The sequence below is a fragment of the Chiloscyllium plagiosum genome, chromosome 26 (assembly GCF_004010195.1).
Source record: "Chiloscyllium plagiosum isolate BGI_BamShark_2017 chromosome 26, ASM401019v2, whole genome shotgun sequence".
NCBI classification, from domain to species: Eukaryota; Metazoa; Chordata; class Chondrichthyes; order Orectolobiformes; family Hemiscylliidae; genus Chiloscyllium; species Chiloscyllium plagiosum.
Genome location: NC_057735.1, coordinates 46,618,680 through 46,638,217, shown reverse-complemented (window position 1 = coordinate 46,638,217; position 19,538 = coordinate 46,618,680). Strand labels below are relative to the sequence as shown.

At 41.2% G+C, this 19,538-nt stretch overlaps 1 protein-coding gene across 2 annotated transcripts in view; it reads left to right on the top strand.

Annotated features, from left to right (window-relative positions):
* LOC122563315 (sodium-coupled monocarboxylate transporter 1-like) overlaps positions 1-19,538 on the top strand; it is a 107,805-nt gene that overhangs the window by 11,012 nt on the left and 77,255 nt on the right. Inside the window, exons 2-5 of one of the 2 annotated variants that reach the window (XM_043717034.1) lie at positions 3,976-4,041; positions 4,412-4,463; positions 6,537-6,604; positions 12,994-13,148. In XM_043717034.1, coding sequence (XP_043572969.1) covers positions 3,976-4,041; positions 4,412-4,463; positions 6,537-6,604; positions 12,994-13,148 — 341 coding nt within the window. The remainder of the gene's footprint in view (positions 1-3,975; positions 4,042-4,411; positions 4,464-6,536; positions 6,605-12,993; positions 13,149-19,538) is intronic. The other variant, XM_043717035.1, reaches the window with a different exon arrangement.

Below are 19,538 nucleotides of genomic sequence, written 5' to 3'. Positions count from 1 at the left end.
TAAGATTAACTGGCCTGTAATTCCCGGGGTTATCCCTATTCCCTTTTTTGAACAGGGGCACAACATTTGCCACTCTCCAGTCCCCTGGTACCACCCCCGTTGACAGTGAAGACGAAAAGATCATTGTCAACGGTACTGCAATTTCCTCTCTTGCTTCCCACATAATCCTAGGATATATCCCATCAGGCCTGGGGGACTTGTCTATCCTCAAGTTTTTCAAAATGTCCAACACATCTTCCTTCCTAACAAGTATCTCCTCTAGCTTATCAGTCCTGTGAGGAGCAGAATCTGATTGCATTTCCTGCAGATGAAGTCGGCAGGAGTATCGGTGGTCACCCCTACCTCGAACATCCTGCAGGAGGAACATTCCCCTGCCTGCACTGCCATTACTCTACAGCTCGTCTCCGAAAACAAGAACACTGAGTAGCTTACCTGTGGACTTTAAAATTAGGTTAGAGGAGGAGGATGGGAGGGAGGCCCTACTATGTAGGGCCTGGGGTCTAGAACACACCCACTCAAATATCAATCACTTACCTTCCCGACTAGCTCTGCGCTCCAACCTCACTTCTGCCCAGCTCGCGCCGCTCTCTGCTGTGAAAAGGAAGAAGGTTACCTCAGACTACAATGGGATCTTGATCAGATGGGCCAATGGATACAGGAGTGGCAGATAGAGTTTAATTTAGATAAATGTGTAGTGCTCCATTTTGGAAAGGCAAATCAGGGCAGGACTTATATACTTCATGGTCAGGACATGGGGAGTGTTGCTGAACAAAGAGACCTTGGAGTGCAGGTTCATAGTTCCTTGAAAGTGAAGTCGCAGGTAAATAGGATAGCGAAGAAGGCGTTCCTTTATTGGTCAGAATATTGAGTACCAGAGTTGGGAGGTCATATTGTGGCTGTACAGGACGTAGGTTACACCATTTTTGGAGTATTGCATGCAATTCTGGTCTCCCTGATATAGGAAGGATGTTGTGAAACTTGAGAAGGTTCAGAAAAGGTTTACAGAGATGTTGCCAAGGGGTGGAGGATTTGAGCAATAGCTGAATACACTGGAGCTGTTTTCACTAGAAGGTTGGAGGCTGAGGGGTGACCTTACAGAGGTTTTTAAAATTATGAGTGCCATGGATAGGGTAAATGGACAAGGTGTTTTCCCTGGGATGGGGGAGTCCAGACTTGAGGACATAGGTTTAAGGTGAGAGGGACAACTCTTTTCACGCTGAAGGTGGTGAGTGTATGGAATGAGCAGCCAGTGAAATAGTGGCAGCTGGTACAATTACAACATTTCAAAGGTATCTGGATGGTTGTATGAATAGGAAGGGTTTAGAGAGATGTGAGCCAATTGCTGGCAAATGGGACTAGATTAATTTAGGATATCTGATCGGCATGGATGAGTTGGACTGAGGGTCTGTTTCCATGCTGTGCATCAGTATGACTTTGAAATCTGAAATACTCAGAGTGAACAAATACTTTATATTGTCAGTCTGTGCTTTCAGTGGTGAAGTCCACTGAATTTATGTATATAGGTGAACACTGGTCACTTAGAGGAGGAATTGGGGAGTATCTAGAACTTGTTTAATTTCTTTCCAATAAATATTACATCCTTCAGTGAGGATAAATGGTCACAGAAATTGAGTGGAAGGAAATTATGAAACTGAACTCCAATCAGCTCAATTCTCTGGTCATCGAATTAATTCACAAATAATGTGCCATTAAAGATCACCAACTTTAGCCAAACATAAAATGGATATTCATTCTGAAGCCAATTCATGACAATAGCTTGGATTTATACAGCACAGACTGTTTGTTGTAAAACAAGTCACAACATATTTCAAAGAAGCTGTCCCATACAAAATTTGATATCAAGCCACAGAATTAGTTTTTAGGATAGGTGATAAGATGCTTAGATCAAAGTGATAGGTTTTAAGGATGACTGGAAGGAAAGATGACAGATTGAGGGGTGTAAAGAGGGAATTCCACAGCATGGGACCTAGGCAGCTCCAGTCACTAGTATTGGACCAACTAAAATTGGGGTTGCTGAAGTGGCTGGAATTGGAGAAATATAGAGATCTTGTATGGTTGCAGGTGCGGAGGAGTTCTAGAGATTGGGAGATATGAGACCATTGGAAATATCAGCAAACAAGAATTTCAAATGGCATCACCGCCAATTGGAAACCAATAAGGTAGCTCAATGAGCAGAAGGAAGGTGGATGAATGGGTGTGAATTAAAAAAAATGGCAGCAGACAATGGTATAAATTCCTGTATGGAAGTTGAAAGGCAGACCTTTTAGAACAGTATTGGAATTGTACAGTCTAGAGCTGACAAAGATATGAGATGAGATGACAAAGATGAGGTGAGGAAGTTAAAAAGACAGATGACATTGTGGAAATGAAACTACAAAGTATTGATAATGGAAAGAAAATTCCAGTTCAATCTCAGACAGCTTTCAGGAAGAGGAATGGAGTTCATGGTGAGGGAAAAGAGCTTATTGGGAAAAGATCGACTGCTTGTTATTTCTAATTGAGCTCAACGCCAAGAAACAAGTCAGTTAATGTCCAAAGAATAGATGTGACTGGAAAAGACAACTTAGGTGATTGAAATGATTTACCCTATAATCTAAAGTGAAAAATGTGGATCCATGATGTGCAGGTTAGGTGGATTGGCTATGGTAAGTTGCCATGTAGTATCCAGGGATGTGCAGGCTAGGTGCATTAGGCATGGGAACTATGGGGTTCAGGGATGGGGTGGGTCTGGGTGGGATGCTCTTCAGACAGTCGGTACAGCCTCAATGGGCTGAAAGGCCTTCATCCAGGAATTCTTTAAATTAGTCCTTAATGTCTTTTCATTTTTGCTAATAGGTTTTAACTTTAATTTCTTTGTGTTCATTTGATTTTTTTTTATTTGCTAAGCTCACAGCATGGTCAAAATAACGATTGGGAGATAAAATCATGGGAAGTTGATAATAATATGTAGGCCAGTATTCTGTCAAGTCAACTTCAATGCAGCTCAGGTCTAAGATGGTGTCTGTTGTATTATTCAATATTCTCAAGAAGGCACTACACCTTTAAGCATGTGATGTTCTCATGTAAGAGGTCTACTTTTTACTCTCTGTTCATTCACTCAGCCAGTCTGCTAGTTAATTTGTCAGCTAATTAACAATGTATACAATATAATAGTTATCTAAGAAGCATTCAACTTAGACTGGTTGTAGAATTCTGAGATGTCACAGTCTATGTCATTATTTATTAATAAGCTTCCAGATATATAACTCAATATGAACCTACTCTGCGGTATGTTACATTGGCTACCATATAGAAAACCACAAGGAGCACATCAGTGATGATGCTGCCCACAGCAGAGAAGATTACAGGAGCTCTCAACTTTTTTGCTGGAACTTTCTTTTGAGCCAAGTATGGGGTTGATTTTGGAATTTTCCAAAGAAGGGCTCGCAGATTTACAGAGCTGGGCATTGATTCCTAGCTCAGCTAGTATAAAGATTTTATTTCCCTTTCTCCTGAATAACAAGAGCAACCCCACAAAGTCACTCAGTACTACCACAATTGTCAAAGAGGATATCCATCAGAGCTGTAGTTTTCTTGGCCTCCATAATTAGGTCTCCTTCTATAAATTGAGATTCTTTATTTCCTGACAGTCAGAATCTGTGTAATTATGCTGGTGTGTACAATGTTTGGTGTGAGATAAGTGTCAGTCTGCAGCACCATCATTGGTCAGTCCCTACTTTCTCCATTAGGTTGGCAAATGATAAAGCCAGGAGTAAGCTCACTCATTCATGAGTAGGTTTGAAGGGAAAACTCTTCATAATCATGAGTCAGGACTTGGTTATATTTGACAGAAGAGGGAAATTTCCTGCGGATCCCATTCTCTCTCTCTATGGCAGCAATATGTAAGATCCTGGATGAAATACAGAACCATTGTAAATGTAAGTTACTCGACACTGACTGTTTTTCTCTCTCCAGTATTTAAATTTGAGATACAACAAAATAGCACGATACATTGGGACCTCTTTCTTCGTCACTCAAACTGTGAGTATCAAATCTTTCACCATACCAAGATACTTGAGTTTTCCGTTGTTTGTTAGTGAAGAAAAAAAACTCCAACTGAGGTTCCAAAACTTCCTGTCTTTATCTAATAGCCTATGGACACTGTGAAGGTTCATTCACAAAGATCAACAATTTGTTTAATATACCAAGAGACAGATAGATTGGATTAGCATCTTACAGTGAGAAACTGGACATAAACATATTCATATTTCAAGTCTCTCACCTCCAGCACTGAGCCTAAAGCACAAGCAAGGAGACTTAACTAATTTCATCAACTGCGTGAAGTTGTTAATTTAATATCAAATATGGATGTGCTTAACATTATTGATTAATGATATAGTTTTTTTGACAGGTGTTGTACACTGGGATTGTCATTTATGCTCCTGCACTAGCATTGAATCAGGGTAAGTACAAGTTAACATTCCTTCCACAGTTATTAAACCAGTACTGTACAGTCAAGCCCTAAATTTTCCCTGCAGACAAACATTTTATCTCCCTGTGATCTATCTTAAATCAGCTGCTTTCTCTTATGAAGAATGCGGTAGTTAGAGGAGGAAGAGGCTCTTGCAGTATAGTGATGGTGCCCCTGCCTCTGAGCTAGGAGGCCTGGGTTCAATTTCCACTTGTTCCAGAGGTGTGTAATAACACTTCTGAACAGGTCAAACTGGAAAATATTTTGTCAGTGCAAGCACTGAGGGGGCTGTTGTCGTGTAATGGCAGTGTGTTTCCTTCTGAATCAAGAAGCCTGGGTTCAAATCTTATCTGCTCCAGAGATGTGTCATAATAGCCGTGAATCCGTTGATTAGAAAACACTTAAATTAAAAGTAGTTAATTAGTTAAAGGAGGGACTGAAGAATTCATAATGGAATGTATAGGGTTGCAAGAAATCCACTTAAACGACAGTGACCAGTTGTCCATTTTGGAGAGCTGAAGCCAATGATTGTTATTCATTTCAAGAAGCCTCAAATGCCAGATGTTGGTTCCTCCTTGTCAACATCTACCATTCCCTGGTAATGTGCATCATCATCTCCTGTGGGAGGATGCCCAGTGTTTAGTGGTTGCTGCAGTCTCCAGCTCCTGGACTGCATTAGGATTGAAAGAATTTGGATGAGAAATTTCAATATGCTGGTGGCCACATGATATGACAACATTTGCTTGTTAATTACATCCAGCTGCTATAGTAAAGTAGTATTTCCTTATAATTGCACAAGCAATTGACATTCATTCACACTCCCTAATGTAATAAAATTCTGTCTCATTCAAATCTGCCTTTCTCTCCAGCAAGTTTTAACATCACTACATATTCGCAAAGTCTGATATACAACCAAGATGAATACCACCTTCAGTAATTTATCTGTGCTTTATAATAGCAATTAAATATTAGTTATTAAGGTAAAATTAAAATTGTGGGTCAGATTATCATTAAAGAGTTTAAGATAAGATTCTGTTATATTTCCATTTCTGCAACTTTTGCTTCCTCTGTTATCATGTTGGACAGAATCTTCTGCTCCCAGAGGTGATGAGTTTGGATGTGGGAAGGGGAGTTTGTTAAGCAGAGTGGTATCATACTCACACCCTGCTCCTTCTTCCTTCCATCAGAATGAAAGTTTGGAAGGGAAAGCCTAGAGTCAGCCTTCCAGTCTGCCACTGATTAAGACCTTTCAAAGGCCATTTAACAGCACATTTCAGGCTTTAGTCCACTATCTTAAAATTAACCCAGCTGTGAGTATGGCAGTCACCATGTGGGGTACATAATCATTGCTACCCTTTGCAAAGCTTGTGACAGGGATGGGGATTTTTCTCAATTTAAATTAAGTGCTTGATTTAGGGACTGGATGGCACTCAGGCAGCTTTTAGCTGTGATCCACACCCCTGCCCTTGCTTCTGACTGCTCGCTCTCTCTCTCTCTCTCTCTCTCTCTCTCTCTCTCCCTCTCCCTCTCTCTATCCAAGGAATTCAGCATCCTTGTTCCTCTTCAATTTTTTTTGTCCTTTTTTTTCTTTCACGATTTTATTTGTTTTAGCCCTTTCACCCTGCCTTGCTCTTTTTTTCCTGTTTCTATATCAGTTTCAATTTGCTTTTTGTTTTCCATCTATTTCTGTATCATACTGTATACCATCTTGCTGCTTGCTTCTTTCAACATATCTGCATTACTAATCTTTCAATGTGCTTCACATAATATTTCTTTCACCTCTCTCTTTTGTTCTGTCACGATCCATGTCTCTGTATCACTCTGTAATCAAAGCGCAAAGATAGGAAATCAATGTCATTTTCCTCTTAATCCACTCATCGGCATTAATTTACTTAAATGCCCCGCTACCTTTCTTGTGGCCTTTGGCATAGGCTCTGATTCATTCCTACTTTTGGAACTATATTTAATTTATAAGGTCATTTATACTTTTATACGTTAAATTATTCCTGTGTAAAAGAACATTCATTTTTTCCACTTAAATTGGAATAACTTTTGCTTTTATCAGTAACTGGATTTGATCTCTGGGGTGTTCTTGTTGCAACTGGTCTTGTCTGCACCGTTTACTGTACCCTGGTAAGTTTAATCTGGTTATATTTACATTTATATATGTATGCTAGTGTCTATGTCTCTCTGTGTATTGCTGCAGGTAGACTACGTGGATAAATTTGGCTGTGTTTGTACAAAATCTTTCTGGGAATGTATCTTGATGCAAATTGTAAACCAGGTGTGGGGAAACAGATCTTGAAGCAGGTGAATTGGTACAGATGGATTCATGTAGGTGTGTCATTATGGATATCTTCAAATCTGCCACTATCCCCACAGTATAAACTGCTCACCCATATATCCTTGCTTACTACTATTCCATATCTAACATCCCTTTTCTCTCTAAAGTCCATGAATGAATTGTCATCTCCCAATTGCCTGCCCATTTTCCTCATAACTCTCAAGTTTGAGACCCTGCAACCAGATGTCCACCTTTATTCTGTGACGCTTATCATCTATCTTGACCTGCCTCAAGTCTTTGACACAGCTGATCACACCAACTCCTCCTGATGTCTCTCCATTGCTCCCAGCTGTGTGGGACTCTGCCCACCTAGTCGCATCCTTTGCTACCTGATTAGAGACACTACATTGCCTGTATTGGGATTGTTTTTCCCTGTGCCTGCTCCATTACCTCTTGAGTCTCCTAAGGATGCATGCTATGTTCATCATCAACCTTCTACCTCTCAGCAATAACATCCAAGATTGTGACGTCAATTTCCGCGTATTCAGTGATGTCAACAAGGTTTACATCATTAACCCTCTCAATTTCTGCATCTCTAAATTGTCAGACTGTTTATCCAAGATCCAATAATGGATAAACAGAAACAATTACACACTGAGGCGACTGAGACATTTTCTTTGTTCCTGCCACAACCCTGTATCCTTCATCAACTGATCTCTCTGTATGGCAACCTAAGGAAGCAGCTCCAGACTGTTTGCAACTTTGGTGTCATATTTAATCCCATGATTAATTTTCAATTACCTTTAAGACCATAAAACGTAGGTGCAGAAATAGGCCTTCCAGACCATTGAGTCTGCTGTGAAAACTATCAAAGATTCATACCCTCTGAGAGAGAAAATTCCTCCTCATTTACTCTGATATTATGCCGTCTGGTCGTAGACTCTCCCAGAAGTAGAAACAACCTTTCCGCATCTACCCTGTCAAGTTCACAAAGAATCTTGTATGTTTTAATAAGGTTGCCTTTCATTTTTCTAAATTCTAATGAACACACACTCACCCTATTGTACCTCTCCTCATAAGACAGTCCCTCCATATCTGATGTCAGTTTTGAGCACCTGCCTTAGATGGCCACTATTGCCCGTTTATCTTCCTTTAGATATGAGACCTAAAAGCTGATCTCAGCTGATCTTTGGTTGAAATAATCATTATTTTTGTCCCATCAGAATTGACTGTTCTCATGTATTTCTGGCCAATGTCCACACTCCCTGCACCCCCCCCCAACTGTAAATTTCAGGTCATGCAATACTCTGCTGTGCTTGCCTGAACTCACACTAATCTCCATTCCACAATCACCCTATGCTCGCTGATCTATAATGTCTCCCAGTAAACTGAAGCCTTGATATTAAAATTCTCATTTTCATTTTGAATACAAATATATGAATCAGGAGCAGGAGTGGGCCAATAGCCTGCTCTGTTATTTAACCATTTTGCAAGTCATGCACCGCAGTCTCTGTGCATCTTAGAACTCTGCAGTACTCACCATTTAGATAATACTCTCTTGCCAAAATGGATAACTTTATGTTTTCCCATATTATTCTCCATTTGCCATATCCTTACCTACTCCTTTCTGTAACCATTTTTCCTCTTTGCTACTTAATGAACTACCTATCTTTGTGTTTACAGCAAATTTGGCAAACACAGTTATATAAATAGTTGAGTTCCAGCACCAATCCCTATGATATCCCACTTGTTACATTTTGCCAAACTGAAGAAGATCTGTTTTTACCTGGTCTGCTTCCTATTAATCAAAGATTTATCCATGCCAGGATGTTACTTGCTACATCACAAGATTTTATGTTCTGCAATATTCTTTGATATGGCACCTTATTAAATGCCTTCTGGAAAAAGGACAGTGCAACCATTGGTTCCTTGTATGCACAGCACATGTCACACCCTCATTTACCTCCAAGAGGTAGGTCAAACATAATGTCTCTTTTGCAAAACCATGTTGGCTTTTCTTGATTACCTTGAGCTTATCCAAGCGCTCTGTTATAACTTTGTTAATCATAGTTTTGAACATATTTCTTGTGACAGATGTTAAGCTAACTGCTGTGTAGTTTCCTGCTTTTTGAATTATTCCGTTTTGAATTGAGGAGTTTCATTCACTATCTTCCAATCTAATGAGATCATCCCTGAATCAAGGGAATTTCGGCACACTAAAACCAATACCTATGACCAGCCATTTTTTTAAGACTCTGAAATGAAGTCCATTAGGACCTGGGCACTTGTCAGCCCACAACTCCAGCAATTGACTCAATATCCCCTGTCTCATGATTATTATTTTCCTGAATTCCTCATCCCACCCATTTCTTGATTAATCACTGCTTCTGGGATGTTATTTATATCCTTGAATGTGAAGATTGATGCAAAATATCTGTTCAGCAAATTTACCATTTCCATCATCAATTCATCTGTTCCATTTGGGAAGAGTGCTCTTGCTCTCAAGGGAGCGCAGCGAAGATTTACCAGGCTAATTCTGGGTATGGCGGGACTGACTTATGAGGAAAGTTTGATTAGGTTAGGATTGTTTTCACTGAAATTCAGGTGAATGAGGGGGGGATCTCAGACTTATGAAATTCTAACAGGACTAGACAGATAGATGCAGGGACGATGTTCCTGATGGTGGGTGTCACCAGAACCAGGGTCAAAGTCTGCGGATTCAGGAGAGACCATTTAGGATGGAGATGAGGAGCCATTTTCTTCACCCAAAGAGTGATGAGCCTGTAGAATTCATTATCACAGGAAATTGATGCCAAAACATTGAATGTATTCAAGAGGCGGCTAGATATAGCATTTGGGGCAAATGTGATCAAAAGTAATGAGAAAACAGGATTAAGCTATTGAGTTGGATGATCAGCCATGACCTGATGAATGATGGAGCAGGCTTAAGGGCCGATTGGCTTTCTTCTGCTCCTATCTTCTATGTTTCTATAGGACCAATGCTCACTTTGCTAACTTTTTTAAATATTTAAGGACATTCTTAACATTTTTTATATTTCTGGCTAGCCTTTTATATTTACAATTTCTCCTCTTTGTTATCTTTTGGATATTCTCTACTGTTTTTACATTCTCTAATCTTCTGATGTGCCACCTCTCTTTACATAATTATCTGATTTTTCTTTTCGTTTCTGAAATAACAGCACAGAGGCCAGTTTCCCATCACCAAGTCACCCTTTATTTACATGGGCTCTGATCAGCCAGCTCAGAGCCAGCCCCGAGGATCAGGAGACTCTCTGAATCCCCTGTTTTATATCTGTCAGCCAGTGCTCCCATATTGGCCAGGGCTCACAGCCCTAGTCATGAATCTCATAGTCAATGAGATCCAGCTTGCCCTGGGTCCAATCACTACAGTTTGATACTATCTTTAACACTTCCAATTAACCGTGGTTGGTGCGTCTGTCCTTTGGAATTTTTCTTACTTATTGGAATGTATCTATTCAGCGTACTCTGAAATATCTCCTTAAATGTCTATCATTGTATCACTGTTAAATTATCCTTCAATCTACTTTGCCAGTTCAGTGTAGCAACTGGCCTTAATTGGCCTTAATTAGATTTTATGAAAAGAATCTTGGGCCCAATCCTCTCAGCCTTAAACTGAATGTAACATTCAATCATATTGCATTCAATGCTACCTTCACTGTGAGATCATTAACACCAGTTTCACTGTAACCTAGTGTCTAGTTGGCTCCATGTTGTTCCAAAAATTCCATCCTGAAAACAGTTTTGAACTCATGTTATGAAGCAGACCAGATTGCCACAACAACAACCCCCCAATCCTTCCCTGCCATGGCCATGTATGTAAGTATTGTCAAGACCCTAACTTTTATATTATTTAAAAGCAAATGTGAAATGCTGTGTTCCTGATGTGACTTGCTTGGTCCACCACTGGGTTTTAATCTAAATACACTTTATTCTTACAACATAGTTCAACTACAAATGAAAAGAAGAACTGGCATAACTTTAATTCTATTGAAATACTTAACAAGATAATAATTATCAACTGTTCCAATATATGCAGCATCCCATAATCACATCCCTGGTAATGTAATTTAGCAAAACAGTTTTACTTCCACAGGCTGTCTTCTCACTTTAGCAGCAGAGAGAGAGAGCTCTAGCTGTTAGTTCCAGCAGTCAGCGAGCAGAAACTTTCTCACCAATTGAAAGCAAAACTGAAAACCTACCTGGGACTGTGTGAACCCTGATGCCTCCCACTCATTATTATTTTGTCTCATTTAAAAGAATCACCCAGGGTTAATTCCAAGCTGTTTACCAACTGTTTGTCTGAAGGAGACATTCAGGCAACATCTCTCTGCAAAAGCAACACATCTCTCTTAAAGGCACAGTGCCATCATACTCATCTAGGCTAGCTTTGCCCATCTGACTTCCCAAATTGATACGTTGATTCATATCTCCAAAGGTTATCACTGTGTCATTCTGACAAGCTCTCACTATCTCTTCTTTTACGCTGTCCACCCTACTGTGCTGTTATTGTTAGTAATCAGTGCACTACTCCCATCTTGCCTTCTCTACCCAAACTATTTATAGATCTTGGTTTCCTGGAAGTAGGCTTTTACTCTCTTTTGTATTAACACATCATTATGTAACAGAGCCTTTCTTTATCTTTTCCTACTGACCAAGCATTCCTAGGTGTCCTGTGTCCTTCTAGATTCAGGTCCTAATCCTATTATCTTGCAATCATGTATCTCTAGTGGCTACCAGATCATAACTATTCATTTCTATCTGTTTTCTCAGTTCATCATTTTTGTTTTGATGTTATGTACATTTAGATACAAAGCCTTTAATTTTATTCTTTCATTCTGTTTGTAAATTTTAGTTTTATCTGTTGGCTTACACTCTCTCACCGTCTTCAGTGCTGGAATTCTCTCCCTCAGGGCATTGTGGGTCAATCTACAACACACGGAGTGCAGCAGTTCAAGAAAGTAGCTCACTATCACTTTCTCAAGTGTAACTAAGGATGGGCAATAGCTAGCAACATGCACATCCCAGGAGTTTAAAAAAAACGTCAGCTCATAAGTTAATAAACAGGGAGAAAGCTGATCGTGAAAGTAAACTGATAAAGAATATAAAATTAAACATCAAGAGCTTCAATGATGTATGAAAAGAGTAGCTAAAGTAAGTGAGAGATCCTTGGAGGATGCAACTGGGGCATTAGTAATGGGGAACAGGAAACAGCAAATAGTTTAAACCAATAGTTTGCATTTGTCTTCATAGTGGAGTAGATATGCAAAGTTCTATTGGGAGGCAGTATTGTGTTACGGTCTTGAGCATGGAGGAAAAAGTATGTGACAAACTACTAGGAATCAAGGCAGACCAGGACCTGATGGTTTCCATCTGAGAGTTTTAAAGAAAGTGGCTTTAGAACTAGTGAAAATACTGGTTGAAATATCCCAGAACTTAGCAGAATCTGAGAGCAGATTAGAAAACTGTGAATATGAAATCCTTGCTCATGAAGGGAGGGACAAAGAGAACAGGAAACTTCATGTTCGTTAGCCTAACATCCATCATTCAGAAAAGTTAGAGACTATTTGTGAACAAAATTAACATTTCGGGTTTGGTATGACTCTTCAGAACTGCTCTGAAGAACAGCCATTCCAGATTTGAAATTCAACTCTGTTTCTCTGTCCACAGTCCCACCTGTTGAGTTTCCCAGCATTCTCTGCATTTATTTCAGATATGATCTTGTTGAGTGCGAGGGCAAGGTTGAAGGGTCAAATGGCCTATCCCTGCTCCTGTTTCTTATGTTTTTATGTTCTTAGGAATAGACTACCCCTTAATCACTTAGCGGATACTCACCAATTGACCAGTTTCTTCTTTTGCAGAAAAGCAAGAACAATTCCTGGAGGCAGATCACGTTTTTGCAAACGCAACAAAACACCTCTTTCCCTACCTTTGCTTAGGTCCCGAAAGAGCATCGTTCCAATCTGCCATTCATCTAAATCTAGCCCCTGGCACATTTCCAAAACTAATCTCTCCCCCAGCGCCATGCCTTCAGTTGCAAATCTGGAATTCCAATCCTACACACCTCCGCCTCTCTCCCTTTCCCTTCTCCTTTAAGACATTCTTAAAACCTACCCACGGGTTGTTTATGTGATCTACTCTCATAACTTCCTAGGTAGCTTTGTGTCATTTTTTAACATGATGCCTCTTGTGTTTTTAGGGTGGTCTGAAAGCTGTGGTGTGGACTGATGTGTTCCAGATGACAGTTATGATCATTGGGTTCGTTGCAGTGATAATCCGAGGTGCGGTAATTCATGGAGGCTTTGCCAAGGTCTTGAATATTTCATATCATGGAGGAAGACTCAACTTCTGGGAGTAAGACTCTGACACTTACCTTTGGGCATATGAGAATAAGTTAACAATGTAGGGAGGGTGGTTTTCTCATGGGGGTTTGATGTTTGGACAGACATTGAACAGATTTAGCAGTTCAACACTGGGATTCCACGAGGTGATGTAGGCCATCAGCATCAGCAGAATCAGCAATTTGTGGGCGGCACGGTGGCACAGTGGTTAGCACTGCTGCCTCACAGCGCTGGAGACCCGGGTTCAATTCCCGCCTCAGGCGACTGACTGTGTGGAGTTTGCACGTTCTCCCCGTGTCTGCGTGGGTTTCCTCCGGGTGCTCCGGTTTCCTCCCACATCACAAAGATGTGCAGGGTGAGGTGAATTGGCCATACTAAATTGCCCGTAGTGCTAGGTAAGGGGTAAATGTAGGGGTATGGGTGGGTTTTGCTTCGGCGGGTCGGTGTGGACTTGTTGGGCCGAAGGGCCTGTTTCCACACTGTCATCTAATCTAATCTAATCTAATCTAATCACACTCCAACGTGGCCTGGCAGATCTACACTCAACCATTATCATCAAGCCAGCAAAACCCCTTGTTCAATGAAGACAGCATGCCAGGAGCAGCACCAGGCATACATAAAAATGAGGTGTCAACCTGATGAAGCCCAAAGAAAACTGGGCTGCTTGCTTGCAAAATGGCATAAATGATAGATAGAGTTAAGTGATCCCACAACCAATGGATCAGACTGAAGTTCTGCCATCTGTCACATCTGGTTGTGAATGGTGGTGGAAAATTAAATAACTCATTGGAAGAAGAGGTTCTACAAATATTCCCATCCGGAATGATGGAAGAGGCCAACATACCTGTAAAAGATAAAGCGGAAGCATTCCCAAAACTCTTCAGCCAGAAGTGCCAAGTGGATGACCCAGTGTCACAGCTGCCAGTCTTCAGCCAATTCGATTCACTTCATGTGATATCAAAAGTATCACCAGATACTGCGAAAGCTGTTGACCCTGACAACATTCTGGTGGTAGTACTGAACATTTGTGCTCTAGAACTTTCTGTGCCTCTAGCCAAGCTGGTCCAAAACAGTAACAATCTACCCAACAATATGAAAAGTTGGCCAGATATGTCCTGTACACAAAAGGCAGGACAAATTCACCCTGTCCAATTACTGTCCTGTCAGTCTGTTCTGTTCTGTTCCATCAGTAAAGTGATGGAACATATCATCAATTGTAATATTAAGCGACACTTGCTTAACAATGCTAACTCATGCTCAATTTAGATTAGATTACTTACAGTGTGGAAACAGGAGGTTCCACCAGTGCCGCTCAGCTTCTGATCTCATTACAGTCTTAGTTCAAACATGACCAAAAGAGCTGTATCCCAGAGGTGAGGTGCCAGAATGACTGCACGTGACATCAAGAAGCCTGGAATTAATAACCAGTGTAAATATTCTGCTTGTTGGAATCATACCTGTCATATAGGAAGGTGGTTTTGGTGATTGAGGTCAGACATCTAGGTTCCAAGGCAACTCAGGAGTTCCTCAGGGTAGTGTCCTTGCCCTAAGCATGTTCAGTTGCTTCATAAATGATATTCTGTTCATGATAAGGTTAGAAGTAGGGATGTTCATTTGTGATGTTTATTGAAAGGTGGATCACTATAAGGGCAGGATTGTGGTTTAGTAGTTAGCACTGCTGCCCCACAGCATCAAGGATGCCCCCAAGTTCGATTCCAGGGACTCTACTCATTCATTCACTCATTCGTTAACTCATTCAGTCAGCTTTGGATGACTGTCCGTGTGAAGTTTGCACATTCTCCCCATGTCTGCGTGGATTTCCTCTAGTTCTCCAGTTGCCTCCCACAGTCCAAAGATTTACAGATTAGGTAGATTGGCCAAGTTAAATCATCCATAGTAGCTGGGGACATGCAGGCAAGGCAGAATAGCCATGGTAAATGTGGGGATAGAGAAAGAGGCTATATCTGGGTGATGTTGCATTTTAGAGGATCAGTGTAGAATCGTTGGACTGAATGGCCTCTCTCTGCACTGTAGGGATTCAACAATGCTATCATTGCACAATGTTCAGCACTAATCACAACAGCTGAGATACTGAAATAGTCCAATCTTAAATGCAGTGTGTGCTGAACAATTTGCAGTTTGGACCAACAAGTGGCAAGTAACATTCACACCACACCAGTGCCATTCAATGACCATCTCCAGCAAGAAGGAATCTAATCATCACTCCTTGACATTTAATGGCACTACCACCACAATCCCCAGAATCAACATTCTGAAAGTCACAATTGACCAGAATATGAAATGGATACAGCTGTTGCTGCAAGAACAGATCAGAGGCTAGGAATCTTGCAACACATAACTCACCACCTGATTCCCCAAAAGTTATGAATATCTACAGAAAGAAGTCAGGAGTATGATGGACTACCTCGACTTGCCTGGATGAGTGCAGTTCCAACAATGCTCAAGAACTTTGTGAACATATAGGCCAAAGTAGCCCATGTGATTGGCACTGATCCACAAGCAGTCAGACTCTCCACTTCTGATGCTCAGGAGCAGTTGTGTGTACCATCTCCAAGGTGCTTCTCAGAAAGTCACCAAGGCTCCTTAGACAATACCTTCCAAATCCATGACACTACCATCTGAAGGACAAGAGCAACATATATATATGGGAACACTGACAACCGCAGCTTCCCCTCAAAACCACTGAATATCCTGACCTGCAAATATATTGCTGTTCCTTCAGTGCTGTTGAGTCAAAATCCTGACAGTCCCTTCCTAATGGCATTGTGTGTCTCCTTAGAGCAAATGGACTGCAGTGGTTCACAAAGGCAGCTCACCACTAACTTTTCAAGGGCAGCTAGGGATGGGCAATAAATGCTGGCCCAGTCAGAAATGCCCATATCCCAGGAAGAAATAAAAACATGTATTTAGTAGTAAGTTAGAAAAAAGAGCAGTGCCTTTACTTAGAGTTGTCCAGAAGTAACTTGGCTCAGGCAGCCCTATGACAAAAATAATCAAAACAGAAGTTGCTGGAAGTGCTCAGCAGTCACGAAGAAACACTAGAGTTAATGTTTTGGGCCCAGTGTTGCTTCCTCAGAATCTGAGGATGCTGCCAGACATGCTGAGCTTTTCCAGCAACTTCTGTTTTTCTTTCTGATTTATAGCATCTGGAGTTTTTTGTTTTGGTTTTTACCTCTGACAACAATATTTACTGTCCAGAGAAAAAGTTATGAACATCAGAAGCTTAATGTCTTTCCGGTGAACTGGAACTGGCAACAAAATGACTGAGAATAAAAGGATTAAGTGTTGACTTGTCTAAATCTTTGCTTTTGGTTAAAAAGGGTTTGGGGTTAGAAACTACAATTACAGGTCTAAGGATGCTGAGGTTCCAATTTCTGCTTTTTAAGAACCAAAATAGCAACATGTTTGAGTCATGGTCTCATAGGAAGTTGCCCAGAATTCTTCATGAACGTTGCTGTGCTGTTGCTGATCAAAAGGACGTGGAGCTAATTCCACAATATGACACTCTAACACTGTAATCTACTTCACATTTTCATCAGACTTATTGATAGGAGACAGTTGAGATGAAGCTTCACTGAACTGCATTACATATTAAACAGCAAATGAAAAAGGTAAATCTAGAATCAATGTCCAATTTACAATAGAATTATAAAGGATTGCTTTAGTCAAACATTGATATCAAAGGAAAAGTATACTGTGGATGTTGGAAATCTCAAATAAAAATCGAAATTATTCAGCAGCATCAGTATAGGGAGAGTAACAGATTTAAAGCAAAGTTAAAAATCACATAACACCAGGTTATAGGCCAACAAGTTTATTTGGAAGCATTAGCTTTCAGAGTGCCCCTCCTTTACTAGTGGTTGTCCCTTTTTTGTGTGATGCTGGGTCACTTCAAAAATGAGAAACATTGGCTGCTATTAGTGAGAAAGCATGCTGGGTCAAGCATCAACCAGACACTTGGGCACTGACTGGCAGGCTTCTCAGCCTATCAAGTGCTTTGCCAGTGAAGTCCCACTCTGCCTAAAATTGCCAAAAAATCAAAGCCTACCAGCTCCTGAGACCTGAATAGGGTTGATGAATGCTTAGGCTGTGCAAACACAGAGATCTGCACTTATCTGCCAAGAAATGTGTTTTTTTTTTGGGTGGATTGAGGGATACGGGTCTTGGGCAGAGGTGGGTTATAAGAGTTGAGGATTTCAATGGTAAAGGACGAGGGGTGGTATTCAGTTGAAGCCTCTTCCCTGCCTCCTTATCCATGCCCTCAGTTATCCTCAGATTGAACACATGGTGGCTCCTCAACCATGCAGGCAGGTTGTCTGGTTTCCGGTTGGCAAGGCAGCCACTTTTTTTCACTTGTCAGGAAGTCAAGAAGTCGTGTTGGTGGCAGGTTGAGATTCTTACTTGGCTGTTTTCGAGGGGTGTGGCGGTGTCTCCAGAAGCTGTTCACCCCATTATTTGCTCATCCTGCCATTTGCCTTGTCAGTACTCAGGAGGCGAAAACCCAGCCTGTTAAATGTTTCAGATCTGTGATGTTTCATCAGCACTGGGGAAAAGTAGTGTTATAACAAGGGGTGGGTGGGGCAAGGACAAAATGAAGGACTGAGTTAGGGTGGAAGGCAGGAAAGGGTCAACGGGAATGGACATGGAGCTAGAATGAAACAAAATACAACCCTGGAGGAGGTTAGCGGTGAATTGCAAGAAAAATAAATGTAAAGGTAGAAAAAGAAAACAAAATGGGGCAGATCATGGAGTGAAATAGTTGGACTCAGTGCTGGATGTAAAAGGTGTTTCATGCCTAATTGATAGATGAGACTTGCCAACCCACCTGGAATGGCCAAGAGCCCCTATCTCCTGACTGCTTTTGAAAGTAATTTGGGGGAGTTTAAAAGGCAGTTTAAGATGTTTACTTTTGCTTACACTTGTCACCAGGAAAAGAATAAACAAATTGATGATGATGGCCTTGCAGCACAGATTGAAATTGGCTGATAGGTTGTTGTGGGTGTCACAGAGACTTGGCTGCAAAAGGATCAGGGCTGGGAACTAAATATCCAAGGATACACATCCAATCAAGACCAAAGGCACATGAGCAGAGGGAGTTAGGTTACCTTGTTAGTAAGAAATTAAACTAAATTAATGGCAAGAAGTGATAAACTGTTGGAAGGAATAGAATCTGTCAGTCATGGAGAAATTCTAAAAGTAAAAAAAAACCTTTTAAAGAAGCTATGTACAGGCTTCCTAACAGTAGTGGCATGGAAACTAAATCTGGAGATAGAAAAGACTCCTGTACTTCCTGCATCATCTGATAACTACCCATCTATTACCTCTATTGACCTACGTTGTGGTCCTACCCAGCAATCTTGACAGTAACAAGGATATAGTAGTCCTTGACTGGTACCACATCCACATCCTCCACCACCGTTGCTTAGTATTAACAGTGTATACAAGATGCACTGCAGAAATTGACCAAAGATCCTCAAACAGTGCCCCAGTTTTTAAATACTCATTCCATAATACTTTCCCTTCTCTATTTCTGCTTCAGCTCCAAAACCCTCCACATAGCCTGCTGCTTTCTAGCCCTGGCTTCTCGAGTATCCCCTACTTTCCTTTATTCCATGGCTGCAGGCTGGAATTTCCTCCCTGAACCTCATCATCCCTCTGCCTTGCATTTCCTTTCAGAGCGTCCTGAAAACATAACTCACAAACTAATGTCCCCAGATGATGCTGATTTTTCTAAGGGGAAAAGCCCGATCAAATTTCTGAGAAATAACTGGGTATACTTTGCTATTAAGAACAGTACATCACAGGAACAGGCTATTCAATCAATCAAGACTGTGCTGATACGTGATGTGTTTCTAAAAATCTTTCGTCTCTACGTGTTCTGTATTCCTCTGTTCCCTGCCTTTTTTATTCATTTGTGGAATGCAGGCGTTGCTGGCTGGCCAGCATTTATTTCCCTGTCCCTAGTTGCCCTTGAGAAGGTGATGGTGAGCTGCCTTTTTGAACTGCTGCATTCTATCTGCTGCCAGTTGTCCGACATGTTGTTAGGGAGGCAATTCAAGTTATTAAGCCAGTGACAGTGAAGGAGCTTCTAAGAGAAAGTGGGGACTGCAGATGCTGGAGATCAGAGCTGAAAATGTGTTGCTGGAAAAGCACAGCAGGTCAGGCAGCATCCAAGGAGCAGGAGAATCGACGTTTCAGGCATGAGCCCTTCTTCAGGAAGGAGGAAAGTGTGCCAAGCAGGCTAAGATGAAAGGTAGGGAGGAGGGACTTGGGAGAGGGACGTTGGGACGGTGGAAGGAGGTTAAGGTGAGGGTGATAGGCCGGAGTGGGGGTGGGGGGTGGAGAGGTCAGGAAGAAGATTGCAGGTTAGGAAGGTGGTGCT